This window comes from Alosa alosa, chromosome 10 (genome assembly GCF_017589495.1).
Source record: "Alosa alosa isolate M-15738 ecotype Scorff River chromosome 10, AALO_Geno_1.1, whole genome shotgun sequence".
Taxonomy (NCBI): Eukaryota; Metazoa; Chordata; class Actinopteri; order Clupeiformes; family Clupeidae; genus Alosa; species Alosa alosa.
The window spans coordinates 7,559,633-7,578,576 of NC_063198.1; the positions used below are offsets into that span (position 1 = coordinate 7,559,633).

The window sequence follows — 18,944 nt, forward strand, 5'->3', positions numbered from 1 at the left end:
GAGTCACTGACCAGTCAAGTCGAAGTACGCATTGATTTCTAGGACTTTGCACCTCAGACTCCGCCTCCAAATGTGACGTTAGACCAATGACAGTAATTTTCGAATCGTCATATTCCGGGAAATTCACCAACAGCAACAGGTTGATCCCGAATGGAACTTATAGTATTCAGACCATCGATTTACTAACTTTTACTAACTACACTTTATCTGAAAGTGGAATTAGGTATAGTGTTGACAACAGTTTAAGTGGTCGAGTTATTACAAATGGTAGGCCTAACTCTAAATAAAATGTGTCTAACGAAAGCAGCTAAATTGTGGACCATTGGCTACAATGTGACATGAAATAGGCCTAATACGATATCAATATGTAGGCTACTAGCGAGTAGCTACGTAGGCTAGCTCTTTCTAGACTTCTTTTCATGTTTCCAGGGAATTGTTGTCGCAACCTAAAACATGGATTTTTCCGTTGTCGTAATCTTCCGGGAAATGTTAGGATTCCCCGCCTCCAAAAAAGGGAACAAGGGAATCTGCCATGTCTCTGACGTTTGCATGTAATTTCCCCTTTCCTTTACCACTTTCCACTCTCGATTTCTACTGTAGCTTTCTACCCTATTCTTCTTATCAGTGCTAGACTCACTACTACCAGAGAGGGTTAAAGCGGAGTAATCAAGGATCTTTGCTACTACCCTTTTTCTACTTCCTTAAAAGTTTCGAACGCTGTCTTTGACGTCTCTTGATGTGCTCAGCGTCTGGTGAAATTGCTTTGATCAGCAACGTCTAGCTACCGCTTTCTCTTATAATAAGGACTGTCACATAGCCTAATTCATATCCGGCCACAGACAATAAAAAATCGCACTCTGAAACGCAGGTTAAAGCAAGACTTTGTTTTGATGTTATTTCTTAACGTTGACAATAGGCCTAGGCCTGCAAAGCATTGCACGTTCATCCTTGAATTAGCAGAGCAGTTTGTATTGCAATGTTATTGATTAATTACTAATGCTTCAACACATATTTTAAATTAAACTAAATGCAGTCATCAATCATCTTGAATGGAGTTTGATTTATAATCTATTGTGAATCAATTCAAATCGCAATATGAGAATTCACAAAGATATTTCTCCCAAGCCCTAAAGAAGCCTAGACTATTTAAGTGGTTGGTTCAACCTAGCCATACTTTTCTAGAAACTGGGATACAACAGGCTAGCCAATGATGTAGGCCTTCATGTCTGTCTGCATTTTACAGTAAATGGCATGATAGTTACTTTTGACACAAGATAAGATTGACCAACAAATAGGCTTATTTAATCTTTTTTTTTTTTTTTAAAGGTTGTCTAAATTAGCCTACACAGAAGGCAGTGACCTACTGGTGGTGGGCTACTGTATTAGATCAAGTGAGAAGTAAATAAGAGATAAAGTTATCTGGAATAATGTGTCTAGCTTGCGTTTTGTTTGGAAGATGCCAGTATAATGGATTGCTGCAGCCTGTGAGTGAACTTAGACCTTCAGAAATGTCATGGACTTATTATCAAAAGGCTATCAGAAGAGACGCCAAGCTCCTTACATTTAGTGCATGATCAGTCTACCCCTGCTATTTACAGATAAGAAAACGCTTTAAAAGAATAACAGCAAATTGTTTTTATAGTGGCCGGTATTGTGACTATAACTGACATAGTGGGAATAATAGTGTAGGCCCTACATGTGATATAGCAAAGGTCGTACACTATTGTTATCAGGGTCACCAGTGTGTCAAGTCTAGACATCAATCTAAGTGAGATCCACATGTATGAAATTAGAAAATAGGCTCACTTGTTGTAAACAAGGTGCAACATTGCGTGTTTGGTTTAACAGCAGTCATAGTTGGGCTTTTCACTGAATGCAAATACTAAATTCCACACAACCTCTGACACACATTCAGATACACATTCCTTTGTAGCATACAAAGAAAGTCTTTGTGTGCATAATGCTCTGTGTTTTTTATTTTTTAATTCTTCACATTTCACATGAAATTTTAGAACAACTATGGACGCTCTCTGGATGGGTTGACTGGCATGTCTAAGCATGAGGCATGTGCTCGTTCTTTACAAATATCCAATGGATAATGGATAACAACAACATACTTGTGTCTCTGTCTGCACTGAATTCAAGCCACCCACCTAAGTGACTGAAACTCTTCAGTTTGGCCATTCCCAGTTTGACCCTGTTTTGGTAAAAATAACTCAGAAGGTGTTGATCAAACAGTCACTAGGCCTATTCGCACAGCTACTATCAACAGCAATTGATTGATGTTTACATCTTTAAGTAGCCTTTATGTAAAGGCCAGGTCGGAGTTGTCTGGTAGGTAGTCTTGTTAAAGTCACTAACTTTTAAATTCTAAGTTGGTCTCTTTTTTTTATAACTAAAGTTGTTATACCTCACTGCTCAACTCCCCTCCCGCCCACACACACATCTTCACTGTCATCACTCGCATACATCATACATACAGTACTCTGCTTGCAATTGTAAGTCCCTTCACCATACTTGCAGTACACTGCCCCCAATACACAGCACATTGTCTCATGAGGAAGCTTCTCCAACACACATATTGCACACTGCCCTCTCCCCACATACACAGCACACTATCCCATCTCCCTTGTCATCCCCCCAACACACACACCAAGACCCCTGGCAGTTGGGTTAGCCCCTTGAACCGTGGATCTGCCCAAGGTTTCTTCCTTGGTAAGGGAGTATTTCCTTGCCCTTGTTGCTCTTGGGTGCTCCTTGTTGGTGCCCCGCCAATCCCAATCCTCCCCAACCTTTCTTATGCAGCCCTTGCCACTTAATCTACTAAACCCCTATTCTACTGCACTTTTTACCCCCCATAAATGCACAAATAGGCTGACACCAGACATAATTTCACTGCATTTCTTACTTCCAGTAACTATATGCATGTGACAATAAACTTCCTTGTATCCTTGTATCAGGCAACTTGATCAAGAAACGTTGATCAAGACATTATCTCTGAGAAAGAAGTAATTGTCTCTAATATCGACTTTAAGCTCCTGAAATATGCTTTTATCCTGGCTTAAGCTGTTTCTGTTTTATGAGATCAGACCCTGAGATTGTTCCATCTAACTCAGCACTAAGTTCATACCACTTGGAATTTTCCTGCTATGATCATATCTGTGATACATTGTTTTACTTGTTGTTCAATGGCAGCCTGATTAAAGGAACACAATCCAACTAACTTCTATATTATCTGTACTTATATAGATACTTCTATATTATCTGACTTTTTCATCATGTTGTGGCTGCGCTTGAGGTGATTGTATTTAGCTACTGATAGTGTATTGCCATAATTAGAGTAATTTGGTTCCACCATGAAACTGCCAACCAGGTTGGTCATTATGTGTGTGTTACCAACAGGTATTATGCATTGTCATAGTAATCTTCCATATTCCTTTTTTTTTCCGCAAATAAAGAATCAACTTTGGCTTTAAATAGCAGTTGTATGCCTGGAAATTATGGAATATATTCCCATGTGGAGGTGGAGTTTTCATTTTCCAATTGGTAGTTCTCTCTCCCCCTCAGTTTCTCTCCTTCATTCCTAGTGGTTTCCTCTCCCCTACTCTCACCCATGACTCGATTTTATTATACATTTCATCTGAATAAGTTCCACCCTCTTAAGGTTGGTCTACTGGACTTTGTACCTGTTAATACATTCAGAGCATCTACTGTACCTCCCTATGTGCCTGCATTGTTTTAAAGAAGGCAAGGCTTCATTTAGAAATATGTTATCGTCTCTCTGTCCAGGCGAAAACATATTGCTCATCGTATAACTTCAGCACTCACAGGGCTTTGGCTAACTGCCAGATACAGTGTTTATACAAAACATTAACAAACTTAACAATAAAAAACAAAAATTTTGAGACTGATAATTATGTGTGTGTATGCATGTGTGTGTGTGTCTAATTGGAGAGGGGTGATTTCAGCTTAAGAGCTTGTAGGGAAGGAGACAGGAAACAACAAGTGGCGACTGCAAAAAACAAAACAAAACAAAAACCGTTGAATGATGATGGGAATTACCCTGGAATTGGTGGAACTTCTGAAACATGAAACCACACTTTGTAATTAGTATGGGAATTCTTTTGATAAGTAAGAAATATGTGCATTGTACCCATAAATTGTAACCAGTGTATTATTTGTTAGCCAGAAAAGCAATGTGGCATGGTTCATATATGAAATATTGTGACATTGAAATGATGTCAAAAGGCCTTTCACACCATGGTGTTGTCATGTCAGTTCAATGGATGTGCTTGAACTTCCTCTATTGACGTCATTTTCTTTTCATTACACTGTAAAAAATAACACTACATCTTACTGCAGTAACACAAGTATACTTTACTTACTATAGGCTGACCTAGTGTTCTTACTAGAGTAACATTAGTAATGTGCCGAACTTGCAACAATGGGGTCTAAAACTTGAGATACACGAGTAAGCTTCACAACTCAGACCTGAGTAAATTGGACTCACGCAGTGCACACGCGCACAGTTAGCAGAGGGAGCATTCTGGATTCCACAGCCAACGGTCGGCATTGTTATGGTGTGGCTGACTTTTGGGATGGGAGTGTAACGCAGCTTCACCAGTGACTTGCTCTGTCCGGTAAGTTTACAGTATGTATTAATGTGTCAAATGTTTACAGTATAGGTTGAACTAACAGCATTTTGTGCAAAACTGTACATTCTGGGGGTTTCATTAACAACTGGGGTAATGTTAAGTTCAACTTGCTAAGTGGTCATGGTGATATCGAATGAAACTCCCCCAACGTCGTTCTATTAAGTTTCGTTAAATAAATAAATAGCCTTCCAACAGGTTGAAGCGGAGCTTTGATACCAACGTTATCGATTAGTTTCAGTTTCTCTCGCGCAGACGCGCATTGAATGAATGCTCATACCACCACTTAATTGTAGGGCTCCATGTTTAATGACATCGATAGCAGAAACGTTTGTTTTCTTTTTTCGTCGATCCGCGGTTTCTTGATCAACTGCGCAGCAAATTATCAGATGAAGCACCGGGCCTATTTTCACTCCACGACTCCGCGGACCAGCAGTCTCCATGTTGCGGACCCATATTTTGAGAAATGCTGAATAGACCACAGCCAATTTCAATACTCCGACACGGTCACCGTTAGACTAAGGGGAGAAGGGATGAGAAAAGATCTGGCCACAGTTCTTCCAGAACTTCGTGCCAAGTAAAAGCGTTATCAGTTTGTGTGAATGAAACGAAGCGTAGGCCATAGTGTGGCATGCGTAAAACCAATGGTGTAGAGATGACGCCACAGGTTTTTTTTTTTTAAGTGAGCCACGTTTGCATGTAGGCAATTTGTATTCACAATACTTGGGCCTACTAAAAGAAATATTATTTTATTGCATTTGTATTGGTTGTTTAGAGTAAAAAAAACAAATCGGTCGGTATTAACGCAAGTTTACAACCGGCAAGTCGGTCGGACTAAAAGGGGGAAAAAAAAAATAAATATTTGGGTCGGTTCTAAATTGACAGGGTCGGTCGGGTTACGGCAAACGAAAATATTTTTAAGGATGGCCTTATTTCCACCGGTCCCGTATTTCCACCGTCTTGCGTGTATGTGTCACTTAATATCCATTTCTATACAAACCAAGACAGCGGACTCCTATAGAAACGCAACCACGCACAACATAGGTGTATCTAAATTAGCTATGTACCAAAAATGACATTTTACCGTGACTCGAGGAGCTGTAAACAGTGTTGTAAGGCTGCGTGTGTCACAACCGCTTGGATCTCCAGTGGAATTTTAATTTCACGACGAGAATTCTCGGTCTAACCGTTAATGTGCCGTTGAAACGGTGTAAATAGGCGACCCATCAGGCCAGCACTATAACTCCGAGCGTGGTAAACAAAATCGGATATTTCAGGCAGTAAATGCTCCCGTTAGATATATGCGCTAGCTGCTAACAGTTTGCAGCTAACTGATAGCAGCTATGCGAGTTAACACCAAAGATCTTTGTTAACACTGCCTCAGACCATGCAGAGCAGAAGACAAATATTCTAGGTATTCAAGCCCTTTGATATTTTTTGTTATCGAAGTTATGAGGAAGTGGGTGGCCTGGGGTCTAGAACTAGGCTGTATAAATTTGCCAATAGCAGTTGTCTTCATGAGCTCTCTTAATGAAGTTTAGTTCTAACGTTAGCCATTTCTCATGAGAAACGCTTGCTAGCATGCTAAGTTGATTCAAAACGTGTAAAGATTAAACTGTATGGTTTACGTCGATATTCCTACTGTATTGATAAAACAATTAGGATAATTGGACTCAACCTTACTGACTGAGAAAGCCATGGTCTTTTATCTAAAATCTTTCGTTGTGATTTAGCAAGAGGACTTAGGTTGCAGTGTGTGGAATTTGAACGAATGTGCCGTTATTGAGGTGCAAAATGGCGTCATATAATTCCAACGTATGATTGACATTTTAAATTCTATTGTGATAAATGTACTAGGCCTGAAGCAATAGAGAAAATTAAGTTGCCAAATCATAATATTTTTAGCTTAACAGTATTAATTAGGTCTCTGGAGAAATAATTTAAATTAACATTTAATGTGATAAACTTAATCAGCTGTTTTAGTTAAACATGGCCAATAGATGCATATTGATAATAATTTTGCCCTCTTTTTCTTTTTGCAGTTGGAAAACTGAAAATGCAGAGCAATGAACTGGACATGTAAGTTGTGCTTGTTTGGATGTGAAGTCAGAGGTCAGTTGCTCAAACACTACTGATTGAAACATGGAGGTTACACAAGAATACGACCGAAAAAAAAACTGCAGAGAGTGGTGAAAACTGGCCAACGCATCACCGGTTCCTCATTCCCCTTCATCAAGGCCATCCAGGGCAAGTGATGCTTGCGTAAGGCGCGCAGCAGCATCAAAGACTGTTCTCACCTCAACCACAGACTGTTCACCCCACTCCCCTCTGGGAGGCGTTACAGGTCTCTCTGCACCCAAACCAGCAGGTTCAGAGGAAGCTTCTTCCCTGCGGCTGTCACCCTACTGAACTCTAGCTGTGCATCCCGGTGACAACCAACCAACTAAGCCCCCGCCCGATGCCTCCTTGCCTGTGCCTGTTGAGGTGTCCACCATGACCATGGAAACCTTGACGGGGGACACCCACCCCCCGCGGACAATTGCACTACCCTATCCCACCCATAGTGTTCTATTTATTTACAAATGTACATACTGTAATTACCCTTTTACATGGCATTTTCTACTGCTCTTCATACTATTCATCCTGCACATACACGTATTCTTACTACTGTTATGTTACTGTTTCTGCACTACAGTACTGTTACCACACTGCACATAGCTGTATACTGTACATATATGTCTATATGGTTCATACCGAATATCCATATTTATTCTGCTAATACACTGCACATATTTATACCTAATTTATATTACTCTAAACCACCTTCTGTAAACCAACTGTATACTACTGTTTACACCGCATATTTCTTATCCTGTCTATGCACCACCTGTCTTTGTGTATCACATTGCATTTTTCTGCTTTTTTTGCACTTCTAGTTAGATGCAAACTGCATTTTGTTGTCTTTGTACTTGTACTCTGCAAAATGACAATAAAGTTATCTAATCTAATAGTGCCAACTATTTGTGTATATTCTGCAAGTAAACTTTACTATCCAACATAAAGTACCCTTTACAACTCAAAGTAACGGTAACTCATTTAACAGTAGTAAATACAACTTTGTTTCAAGTAAGCTTTACTTGAGGGCATGAAGTAAACTTTACTAGTTGGAAGTAAGTAACCAGAACTTTAAAGTCTTAAGTAAGGATAACTTCTTCTAAGTAAGCATTACTTGTAGACATCAAGTAAACATAACTTGGAAGAGAAAAGTTTTGTTTACTTAACTTATTTAAGGCAACGAGTTTCCACCCTTTTTTCAAGTAACCATTACTTATTATTTTTTACAGTGTAGTCTCATTTTAGTCTCTCCTTTTCTCGTCTGGTTTCAGTCATGTCTTATTCTGTTGCAAATGAGGTCTGCACTTGTGCAGTGTTTTGACACTTTTGGGTGGGGAAAATCAATGGACTTACCTGGCTTTATGGCACCTTATCTGGCTTTATGGATGTTTTAAAGATTATAATAGTGGCAGATCATTTGACCACTTCTTAAAGGAATTATCCAGAGTAAAATGCACTTTAGATCAATGTACGGATGATTGGGAGTACATACGTTGAGTTGACATCAAAATCATGTCATTCGGATGTGTTTTGAGAAAGTTCGTTTTTACGTGAGTAGAGGGTCCCTAAAGCCAAACCGGAGTCGATTGCCGAGTGTGGAGTAACACGCTCTGGAAATTCACAATTTCGTTGCCATTTAAAAAAAAAAAAAAAAAAACATAGTCCAGTATTTCTTTCGAAATTGAAATGAAGTTGTATGGACTGGACTATGTTTAAAAAAAAAAAAAAAAACGGCAACGAAATTGTGAATTTCCAGAGCATGTTACTCCACACTCGGCAATCGACTCCTACGGACTTTTCCCTAAAGACGCCAGCTGCAGCAGCAACATTTCCGGAAAGGTACTGGCTTGATGAAATTCATTCTGGACTCTCTATCCGACCACATAAAGACCTCGGGATACTTCGGTTTGGCTTTAGGGACCCTCTACTCACTACCACGTAAGTGTAATGTTGTTTGGAACTGTAGAAGAGGTATAAAAATAGCATTTTGTAGCGGCGAAATGACTTGCCCTGGTCACTTCCAGGCTAACGAGTTTTGACTAAAAACGGTAAAATCGAACTTTCTCAAACACATCCGAATGACATCATTTTGATGTCAACTCAACGTATGTACTCCCAATCATCCGTAAATTGATCTAAAGTGCATTTTACTCCGGATAATTCCTTTAAGTCTCATTTATCTAGAAACAATATAGACACACCTCTCTCAGATGACTTAATGGACCATTGTATGGTGCTCCTTTTCTATACTCTTTTTCATAGGAATATATAGTCAAATAGTACAGTGGTATCTGCGTGGTGCACTTGGATATTTCTGTATATGTTTGGACATTTTAAACTTAAACATTTTTTCAGGATTAACTGGCCTTAAGGTGTTTGAATTGAGTTGGAGAGAGAGGGTATAAGTAGGGATCAAGAGAGATGAATTGTAATACCGAAGTCTTTGTAGTGGCACGCACTTGGTTGGTTCTTCAAAGAGCCACTGAAAGGGTCTGAAAATATTTTCCCCTCTGGAGAAAATCTCCTAAAGCAAAGGTTTGAGAGGGTTTTTTGTATAAAGGGTACTATTATGGTTTGATTTCAGGAATGTGTCCCCTTCAACAGCTGTTAGCATTTTCCACTTTGATACCCAGAGTGATGTGGTGTTGTAGTCCCCACTTGTAATCTAGTTTCAAGCAGGGTCCTCAACAAGCACACTTATCAAGTGCAGGGAGAACGTCGGTCACTACAAGTTCAAACAATATTTCCCCCCTAGTAAAGTAGTGTGAGACATAACAATTTACAGTGACCATGTTCAATGATTTCTTGAAACTTGTTTTGTTTAAATAGCTCATTGTTGTTTTAAAACCGAAAGTCCTAGGTCACTTAAACCTGGTAGCTATCTTTTTGCTCAGAGGAGAGCATAACAGTGTATGCAGTTTAAACTCAACTTTACTTATTGCATCTGACATTAAAATCTATTGAATAAAGGGCTCAGCTTTGTGTAATTGTTTTAAACTTATAAACTTTTTAAAATTATATTAGAAATTATTATTTCCTTAGAAACACTGACAATATTTCATGTTCATGCTGACAAACATGGTCAGCCCCTTTGGCCTGCTTTTGTCCCTGTGGAGTTTATTAAAAAAGAGCCCCACATGTGCAACTATTTATTGTTGGGAAAGTGCATTTTGAACAAGAAGATAAAACACTGTGTTCCACAAAATATATTGATAAACAAAAATCAAATTTTATGCTTGCAACGCATGATTGACCCACGTCTGTTGTCAGTGTCTGCATCTCTTTCCCAGAGCAGTTAGGGAGTGTCATATGGAAGTATTTAAGTTGTGTGGCTCTGAGTAGCCCTGTCGCCAGTCAGCCAAGAACCACCCTCAATGGGGCATGATCCTAGCAACAAAAGGTCAGAGGTCACCGAGCCAGAGTGAGCCCAGATAGACCCCAGACCCTTAGAACAACACTAAGATCCGACCTAACGCAGATGGGCTTTGGGCATGGGGGAACCCAGAGGAAAGACTGAGTTTTTACATTCCCAACCACCATGTATGCAAACAGGTTAGACAGCTACTGCAATTCTATACTGGTTGCCCTCAGGGTGTCCGCCCACACTGCACATGGGACAATGTAATTCTAACATCTATATACATACATATACATATAGATATGTACATATACAGTGTATAACTAGGCCTACACTTTGCCGAGGTCTTAAGAAGACTACCACATTAATCATAAAAATGGCTACATACTGTGTCATCAACAGTGAACCACTCCTGTGACACATGTGCTATATGCAGTGTGGAGTCCCAAAGGAACACTGAAACACTCCCAGTGGGAGATGCATCCAATAGGTCAAGGACAATGGCGCTTCTATTCCAGAATCAGCCATTGAATTTACTGTGAATTCAATCTGCGAGCAAACATTCCATCTGACAAAAGGAGGGAGGGAATCAGTGCAGGTGAGAGAGCAAGTCAGAACATGGCTAACATGATCATATTACACAAACCAGTTTTGATGTTTTCATGACAAGCTTCACTGGCAATCTATAGGCTGCTTTTATTATCCTTAGCTTTATTGTACCTGGAGAAAAGTGCTTCATGTTGATATTATGTAGATTCAAATTAAATAAATCTCTTAAGTCTTAAAAAATGTTTTTTAATATAATAACTAGTTCACTAGTTTGATAGATAGATAGATAGATAGATACTTTATTGATCCCCAAGGGGAAATTCAAGGTCTTACTATAGCATACAAACATCACACACAACATTCACTAACAGCAGAACAAGTAAATAAAAGTATATAATATAAAAAACACAACAAGCAATAAGGACAGTAGAAGATAAAGAATATACTAAAATACAATTTATACTAAATAACACTTAAGTCTAAAACAGTAACCACATAGTGTGATTTAGCATGAGACGCTTGCAATGAGGCAGGGACTGAGCCTGTGATTCTCTGTGCATAGTAAGGTAAGGTGCTCTGTGAGAGTGAGTGTCATGGTGATGGTGCAAATGAGTAAGTCCAACAGTGCAACAGTGCAAGAATAAGTCTAGATACCAGCATAAAATAAATATGGACATATAAAGGTAATATAGAAAAGATGTACAGGATCAAATCTTTTTTTTATTCCCATACAGAAGGGAAATCTGTGGTTGAGAACATATAGAGTTTGATAATTAATCTTTCCGTGCTCACAAGTAGCTCCATTAGATTTCCTCCACCTCTTGGGCACAAAGATGTGATTATTAGGCAAATTGGTTAGCCAAGCAGTCCCTGTCAACTGGCGACATCTAACAGATCCCTTTGTCTGTTTCCATAGCTCTGAACGGTATGCTTTGATGCAGTTGCCCCTTTGTGTGCCCCATACATCTCGGAGAGAGGCAAAGTTGCCAGTGCACGAGCGGCGAAGCAGACAAAAACTTAAACATGGTCGTACAAATTAGAGGATTTCTGGAGAATGACAAAGCTGCCTGACCAGTTGGCACATTCTGTGAGAAAAGTCAGTGGTAGGGAACACTGCCCCTGTTTTGTTGGAGGACGTGGTTATTTTTGTTTCAGTATTCAATATGTCAAATGGGACACTGAATACAGGCAAGTTTATTTCACAGGATGGTTTGAGTGGGTGTGTGGCTATGCGTATGCATTTCTTGTGGGGTTGAATAGATGGTGATTCTGTTTTATGTTTATTCACTGGGGGTATGCAACCATCTTTTTGTAATCAGTGTTTTCAGTCATACTATACTTGACACACTGAAGTTTTCTTTAACATGCATGCTTGAAAACATGTCAGATGACCCTTATAACAAAGGGCCATTACAGCCTGTTTGTCTGCTAAGATCTGGTTCACAGCCCAAGGGCATAGAATGCAAAAAGTCAGCTGACAAGGAGGAGCTGCCTTTCTTCTGATGTAGAAACTTTACAAAGCAAACCAGATCTACTTCAGGAGCATACTCAATATGATTTCTCTTCAGGGTCCCTTCATTCAATAATATGTGGACCAAATATATAGCCTGGGAATATCCATACAACCTTTTTGCAAATTTGGGATTTGCTCTGCAGGTCAGTCTCGCCAAGAGACCATTAAAGCAACACCAAAGAACTTTCCCTCTGTCGCACGCACGCTATTTTATTATTTATTGGCTTTGCAAATAACAATGTCCACAGACAAGGTAGAATATGTTGCATGATTTATGAAAGTACGATGTATTGCGACATCAAACGCAAGTCAAATTTGTAGTTTCTTATGTCTCATTTCATCGAACTACAGATCCGCTACCCGATCTGGCAAACTTACATAGTGCGGTTATAGCCGATAGAGGGCTGCGAAGCGAATGCAGAAGTGCCGTTCACCCTGTTACAAGTTGATGAACCACTGAAACGATTTTGGAAACATTATTTTAAGGTACAAAAAACTCTTTGGTGTTGCTTTAAAGCCCATTTCCAATGTCCTTAACACACGGGCGGTCGTTTCATGTAAGTTTAATTCCACACCCCTGCTGGAAGTCGTAAGTCAATGAAACTTTTCCAGACCCAGGTCTGGGTGTTCCCAGGTTACCAATGTAATAATGAACAATTGGCATTGATAATATATGGCAGGACTGATAAAAAACAAGGTCAAAAGTGTCTATATGCGAACCCTCATCCTCACTGTAACCCCATGCAGTGGACTACAATGCATTATTACACATTTTTGGGTATATCACTGTAGCCTATGTGATAAACTGTGTGTCTGTGTGTACAGTATGTGTGAGAGAGAGAAAAAGAGAGAGAGAGTGAGAGAGACAGAGTGTGTGTGTGTGTCTGAGAGAGAGAGAGGGAGTTGCAGGAAAGTATAAGATGCAGACTTTGCTATTTTAATGAAAATGAAAAACAATGTTACACATTGTATGTTACATTTCACCCAGTTTCATTTAAATTACAGCTTTTATTTAGTGCTGACAAATTAACCAACTGAAACAATAGCACAACCTCCTTGGTATGCCTGATGATAAAAGAGGTATAGGGATAAATTATCTTTTGAGGGGTCATATGCAGGGCATTATCAGGACTTACTTTGGACGGTTCTTCCCCTCCTCAGTGACTCTCTTTTCAGGATAAACTGCCTGTTTCTCTTATCCTATTGCATTTGTTGATTTCTGATAACAAACGTCTAGATAATACAGACTATTGAGTTATGTTTATTATGAAAACTGTAATCTATCCGTGGTTGTATTTTTAACAGGAAAATGGTTGTTGTACTATCCCGTATTTTCCTGTTGGATGGTATCTCCTTTTGGCACCAACCCTACTGCAAGACCAAACCCTTTTTAAACTCAGTTAACCTTTCACTTGCCTGCGACTCGACTCGACTCGACTCCCTTTACAAAACATAGCAGTTGGGACCAAAAACGTCAGTTATACTGCAATTTTTACTTAAGCACAATGCAGTACCACGTGAAATAAAACGTGAATTCTTAGGTCTAGTTCTCCAATTTCAGGCCAAGCGTCATATGGACCCTTTCAACAGGGTAAACAAAAACAATGCTTGAACGTTCTATTTGGGCCCCAATCTACTTCCTCTGCATTAAGATAACATATGGAATGTTAAAAAGGAAGTCTTGTGGGGCCAACTATGATGCTGATAATGGAACTTTCTTGAAAGGGTCCATAGGAACGCATCCCATATTGTGTAACTATAGCTGCATGACTTCGGTATCCTCAAGGGACATACTGGCCTGTTGACGACATAAGTAAAGTTGCAGAGTAGACTGTTGTTGACTCACATTTTCCAAATACGGGTAGGCCTAACGGCTTTTCTCAAGAAACTGAACAGTTATTTGGCACGCGAGCAGTGAACCTGTCTCAATAGATTGCGCGAGAAACACCCTCTGCAAAAATTCAGCCTGGCTGCCAGTTTGAAAACCAAAAGATTTACAGTACTGATGCCGTGGAGTAGCCTAAACACATTAACCAACAGCTCTGCACTTGCGCTCTCTTGTGGTAGTCTAAGTGCATGTCACTCGGCAGCAGAATTACATAATAGTCTCATGCTGTTGCCAAGACAAAACGGAATCACATGTACAGCCCTATGCTACATAGATTGAGTTAAAGGGGGGGCATCACATCTCATTGCGAGCAAATAGGTTTACGTTTAAAAACACACACACAAAGAATGTATGCATATCCAAGACAAAATCTTAAAACACCTTTCAGAGGATTTCAGTGAATAAAATCCCTAGTCTTTCCATCATTTCTGGAATTATTTTGATGGAAACAGCATGCTAGTCTCAAGTCAACTGGTGCATAAAAAAGAACTGTTTGCTCATGTCATTGCCCTTTATCCTTTGGTTTTTCAGACTATAAGCTTCTTTTCATTTTACTTTGTCCAGGGAAAGAATATAAAAAAAAACCTGACTTTTATCAAGTGTAATTTTGCTCCTTGTGTTTAGTTGGTTGACCTACTCTTAATTGTTAAAGGGCTCATAGGATTCCATCAATAGTTGTCCGAGGGCTTGCTAAATTATGAGGTAAGCAAACAGAACACACATTTCTTAAACAAACTCTTTATTGAGACAAATGAAAACTCAAAAAAGCACAATGAACAGCTTTTTTTTTTCTCTGGAAAACATAATCATAGCTGGCATTACAAGTTTGCATATAGCAATAAGTCAAACTTGCAATATTAGCAATAGAGCTTTGGCAACGTGTGTACGTAAATATGAAATTGGAACAATCATAAAAATACCAAGACAAAACAAAAACAAATCTGATGGAAATATATTTGTTAGCTCTAATGCATTTAACTTAGGAGAGGTGGAGAAAACTCAAGTGAACAGTTAAGTTCTGACCAGATATAACCTAATCTATGTTATAACCGCTTAACCATTCAACATAGGCGGCAATCAAACCTATAATCTTAAGTGTACATCATTTCGGCCATGTGTGACATTTTCTTGGGGATGTAAAGGTAGTATTCCATATAGCCAGAGAGGTCTTCTATTGTGATGTCGTCAACGTATGCCCGGGCCTGTTCCGAGCAGGAGCGTGGGGAGCCAGAGGTTCCAGTGTTCTGAGTTCTGCGGTGGGCTGCGTTATGACCACTGGCTTCCTCCGGGTTCGGGAGGCCCCTCTCGCACTCGGAGATGACATTCCTTAGGCCGGTGAAGGAGTACACCTCCACACCCTGCCAGCTTGGACACTGGCAGTCACCTTGCCCACAGGGACATGCTCTGGTTTCGTTAAGCCGGGAGAGAGACTGAAAGTCTGAGGTGGACGAAGCAGCGGCAGCTCCAGCGGTGACTGACCCGGGCTCTGCTGCAGGGTCCACCTGCCGCTGTGCCTCTGGGGAACTTGGGCCCCCGGGCGGACAGACAACTGCCTCAGAGCCGCTGTCCTCGTCGGACTGGTTCCTGTGGCAGAGCTGCGGAGAGCCAAGGCTTTCTTGGGACAATGTGACACGGAGGTCGTAACCCGTGGCTCCAAACACAGGCGAGCCGTGGCTGGAGGACAGGAGCTCCTTCTTGGCGGGGATTCCAATGGAGGCACAGGTGTCTTCGGGCTCTGGGAGGGTTTTATGCTTTAAGTGGCCTGGAGGTGAGGACATTTTTGAGCTGCAATAGGTGAACTTAGGAGGGTGGAGGATGGGAGATTTGGAGCGTCGCCTTCTCTGGCTTCTTACCACTCCTCTTGTAGACTTCCGCATACACCTGGTGAAACAGAAGCATTGTAAGCTTGCATTGAAACTTCTATTCATAATTTACATAAGATATTGAGGCATTTATGAATTTACGAGGCATTTACACACCCATGCCAGTTCTCCTTCGGACAGGTTATTTTGGACTTTGCTCCCTCTGAGTTGGCACGAGGAGACATCCTTGTAGACACAGTCTCACTCACAGGAACTGCAGACGCACTGGAGAAACATACACACACCGCAACTACAACAGTCAGTCATTTGATATCGCCAAGCAAACTAAAACTGTAATTTCTAATCTTGTTCAGCTCTAATTCAATCTGCTGCAATGACAGTGTGTTGTTTGCAGTAGCCAACATGCACACAGGACAAAAAAATAATCACCTCTCAGCATCCACTCGCAGCTTCTTGAATGCCGTCTGCAATATCTCTTCTTCACATTCTTTGCCACCGGACTCCATCGTGGCTATAGAGGTGCCTCAAAAGCCTTTTGAGCTGTAAGGATAAACATTGTAGTTTAGACTTAGAGACTGAACTATGGCAATTCTCTGTTATTTCTAACATGATTCAAAGCAAATCACAATTTATCACAACACAATATAATAAAACCCTCCCTACCGATCTTAAAGACGGACTACATGGACAGAAGGTAGCCCATGTTATTCAAAGTGGCAGTTACTGAGAATAGGCCTACATTTGAGATTAAACTGTTGATATAGCGTACATAGCTTCTAGACTTTAACATCATCCAGACAACTACTAATTCTCATAACCGAGTTAGTCACCTAACACAAAGAAATATAAGGCATTCAGCCACTACAGTATGGTTACTTTAATATCAGGTAACTCTTCGTTATACGTTTAATGTTCTGGGTGCCTGGGATTACATTAGGAGCCATCATTACAAGAGTAGCACAACATGCTAACTAGCAGTCAACAGGCTAAAATGGTAAATAAGGCTTCACTGAAAGCTAATGTTAACATTATACAACCAATAATGACACCAATTCTGATTATCTAACATAGCGCAGGTAATTGATGCAATAATTAGTGACAAGAAACAATACAGATTTCATAATATTATCACAAATTCTTCTGCTAAATTTAGGCTAGCCAGCTAGTGATGACTAACGCTAACTCTGCTATTTCAGTAGACTTGTAGCATAACAGTCTAGCAAGCTATCTGGCCACAGAACAAACACCTATCGAACAATGCTATAGCTATCTAGCATTACTTGGAGCTATAAAGGACTCAGAACAAATTATTTTGTTGGTTTCATAATCAATTGCCGTACAATTGGAAAAAAAAACTTTAAACCTAGAAGCTAACCGTAATAACAGTGGTTAAAACAAAATAACAGAAGCAGAAAATACTCACGGCTCAGGGCTCTAGCCCGTCGTCCTGGCTAGACTGGGCCTAGGCATGCAGGGGCGTTTCAGCCTCTGCACAGCGCTAGCCGAGGCCTTGAATGCGGACAACAGCAGCAGTTAAGTTGGCTGCCTAGCTAGCTGGCAAACTAACTAGCATTAGCCAACTAGCTCAGCGCGTCGCCTCAACGATTATCTTAACATGAAACCCAGTTTAAAACATAATTTCTTGGCACATGGCTAGTTGCATAAACACACAATATATGTTCTTATATATAAAACAACAATCCTAGTTTAACTAATTAGATATAATGGATTATCCAGTTCCAGAGTTTTCCTTTGCCAGTCTCTTGTTTACACTCGAACCACACAGTGACTCTGCAACAACGCAATTTGTGCTGACGTTACACGCACGAAACGTAACGTACATAAAACGTAGGCGGTGGTTCTTGTGTAATCGAAAGTTCTCGACCACTCGCCATTAGGTCACTCGCCGCAGCCAATAAAAAAATCATATCATGTAAAGAAAAATTCAGCAACATAACTAGGTGCTTGGGAACAACCCAAGTTCATTAAACCTATCTTTGCTTGGCATTTTTGGTTAATAAGTTAGACAGCCACCAGCACGACGTGTAGTGGTGCAGAGCCTGTTGGTCTTTAGGTAGGCTAGTCTAACCGCAAGATTGAAAAAGGAAGAAAAATACATATTTTTGAGGGAAAAAAAGTCCAAGGAGAATACCTATACAATACACAAGCCATTATCAAATATGATAGGATAATGGAACAAAATGACCTATAAGCTGGCACTGGGAAAGTCACTGAATAAGGCCTACTAGGCCTTGTTCCTGTTGAAGAAACATAAAAAAAAAAAAATAATAGTTAGTATTGAAAGTATGGAAGTCTTTTCAATCTTGTTTGTAAAATACGAAAGGAGACATTTTACATTCCCTCATCGAAACCCCATCAGGCCTAACCCTTGGTTCTTAAATTCAGTGAAATGTGATGATAGATCTCGAAGTTCATCACAAACTGGTTTATAATTTCTTATCACAGTTCAGTAAATAGACAATCTGAAGGCACATACATAATATCTTAGTTTTGGTGACTATTATTTACATTTATATTATGATTAAATTGTAGCAAGATTTTGCATTCAAGATATGCCCAGTTCCCTGTAACCACATACAGTTGTTTTGACATGACTTGTTCCATCTGTCAGATAGTGATGGAACATTTGCTATTTCGAGAGTAGACAGAGAGACGTCTCTTGTAGACAGTCTGTGACCTATCAGGTTGTCTGCATTTACACCATTTAAAAGCAAATGTCACACTTATGTGAGAGATGGTGAGCTGACCGAACATTTCTGACTCTTAAGGGACCAAGACAAATTCTTTGGATAGTTGGAGAGAGGTGTTTAATCCATTTGTTCCGTATCACCATTGAAAACTGTTGGATGTTTTCATTAAGTATCTTTAAATCTAATTGCTAGACCATGTTCTTGGCCACTTTGTTTTCACCAGTCTCTTTCTCATGGGCTGCTCTAACCCAAGGACAAGGAGCCTTCCATAGTATTTTTGTCTTAGTTGTAATGTGTATAGGTGGTCAGCAGGTGGTGCTAAAGTGTTGACTATG

At 40.0% G+C, this 18,944-nt stretch overlaps 1 protein-coding gene across 1 annotated transcript; it reads right to left on the bottom strand.

Annotated features, from left to right (window-relative positions):
* Positions 1–14,797: 14,797 nt before the first annotated feature.
* Positions 14,798–17,711, bottom strand: oser1 (oxidative stress responsive serine-rich 1). The gene is made up of 4 exons (XM_048254875.1): positions 17,322–17,711; positions 16,328–16,438; positions 16,055–16,162; positions 14,798–15,956 (listed from the first exon to the last, which is right to left on the bottom strand). The coding sequence occupies exons 2-4, from the start codon at positions 16,402–16,404 to the stop codon at positions 15,167–15,169; spliced, it is 975 nt and encodes a 324-aa protein (XP_048110832.1). The 5' UTR covers positions 16,405–16,438; positions 17,322–17,711; the 3' UTR covers positions 14,798–15,166.
* Positions 17,712–18,944: the final 1,233 nt, after the last annotated feature.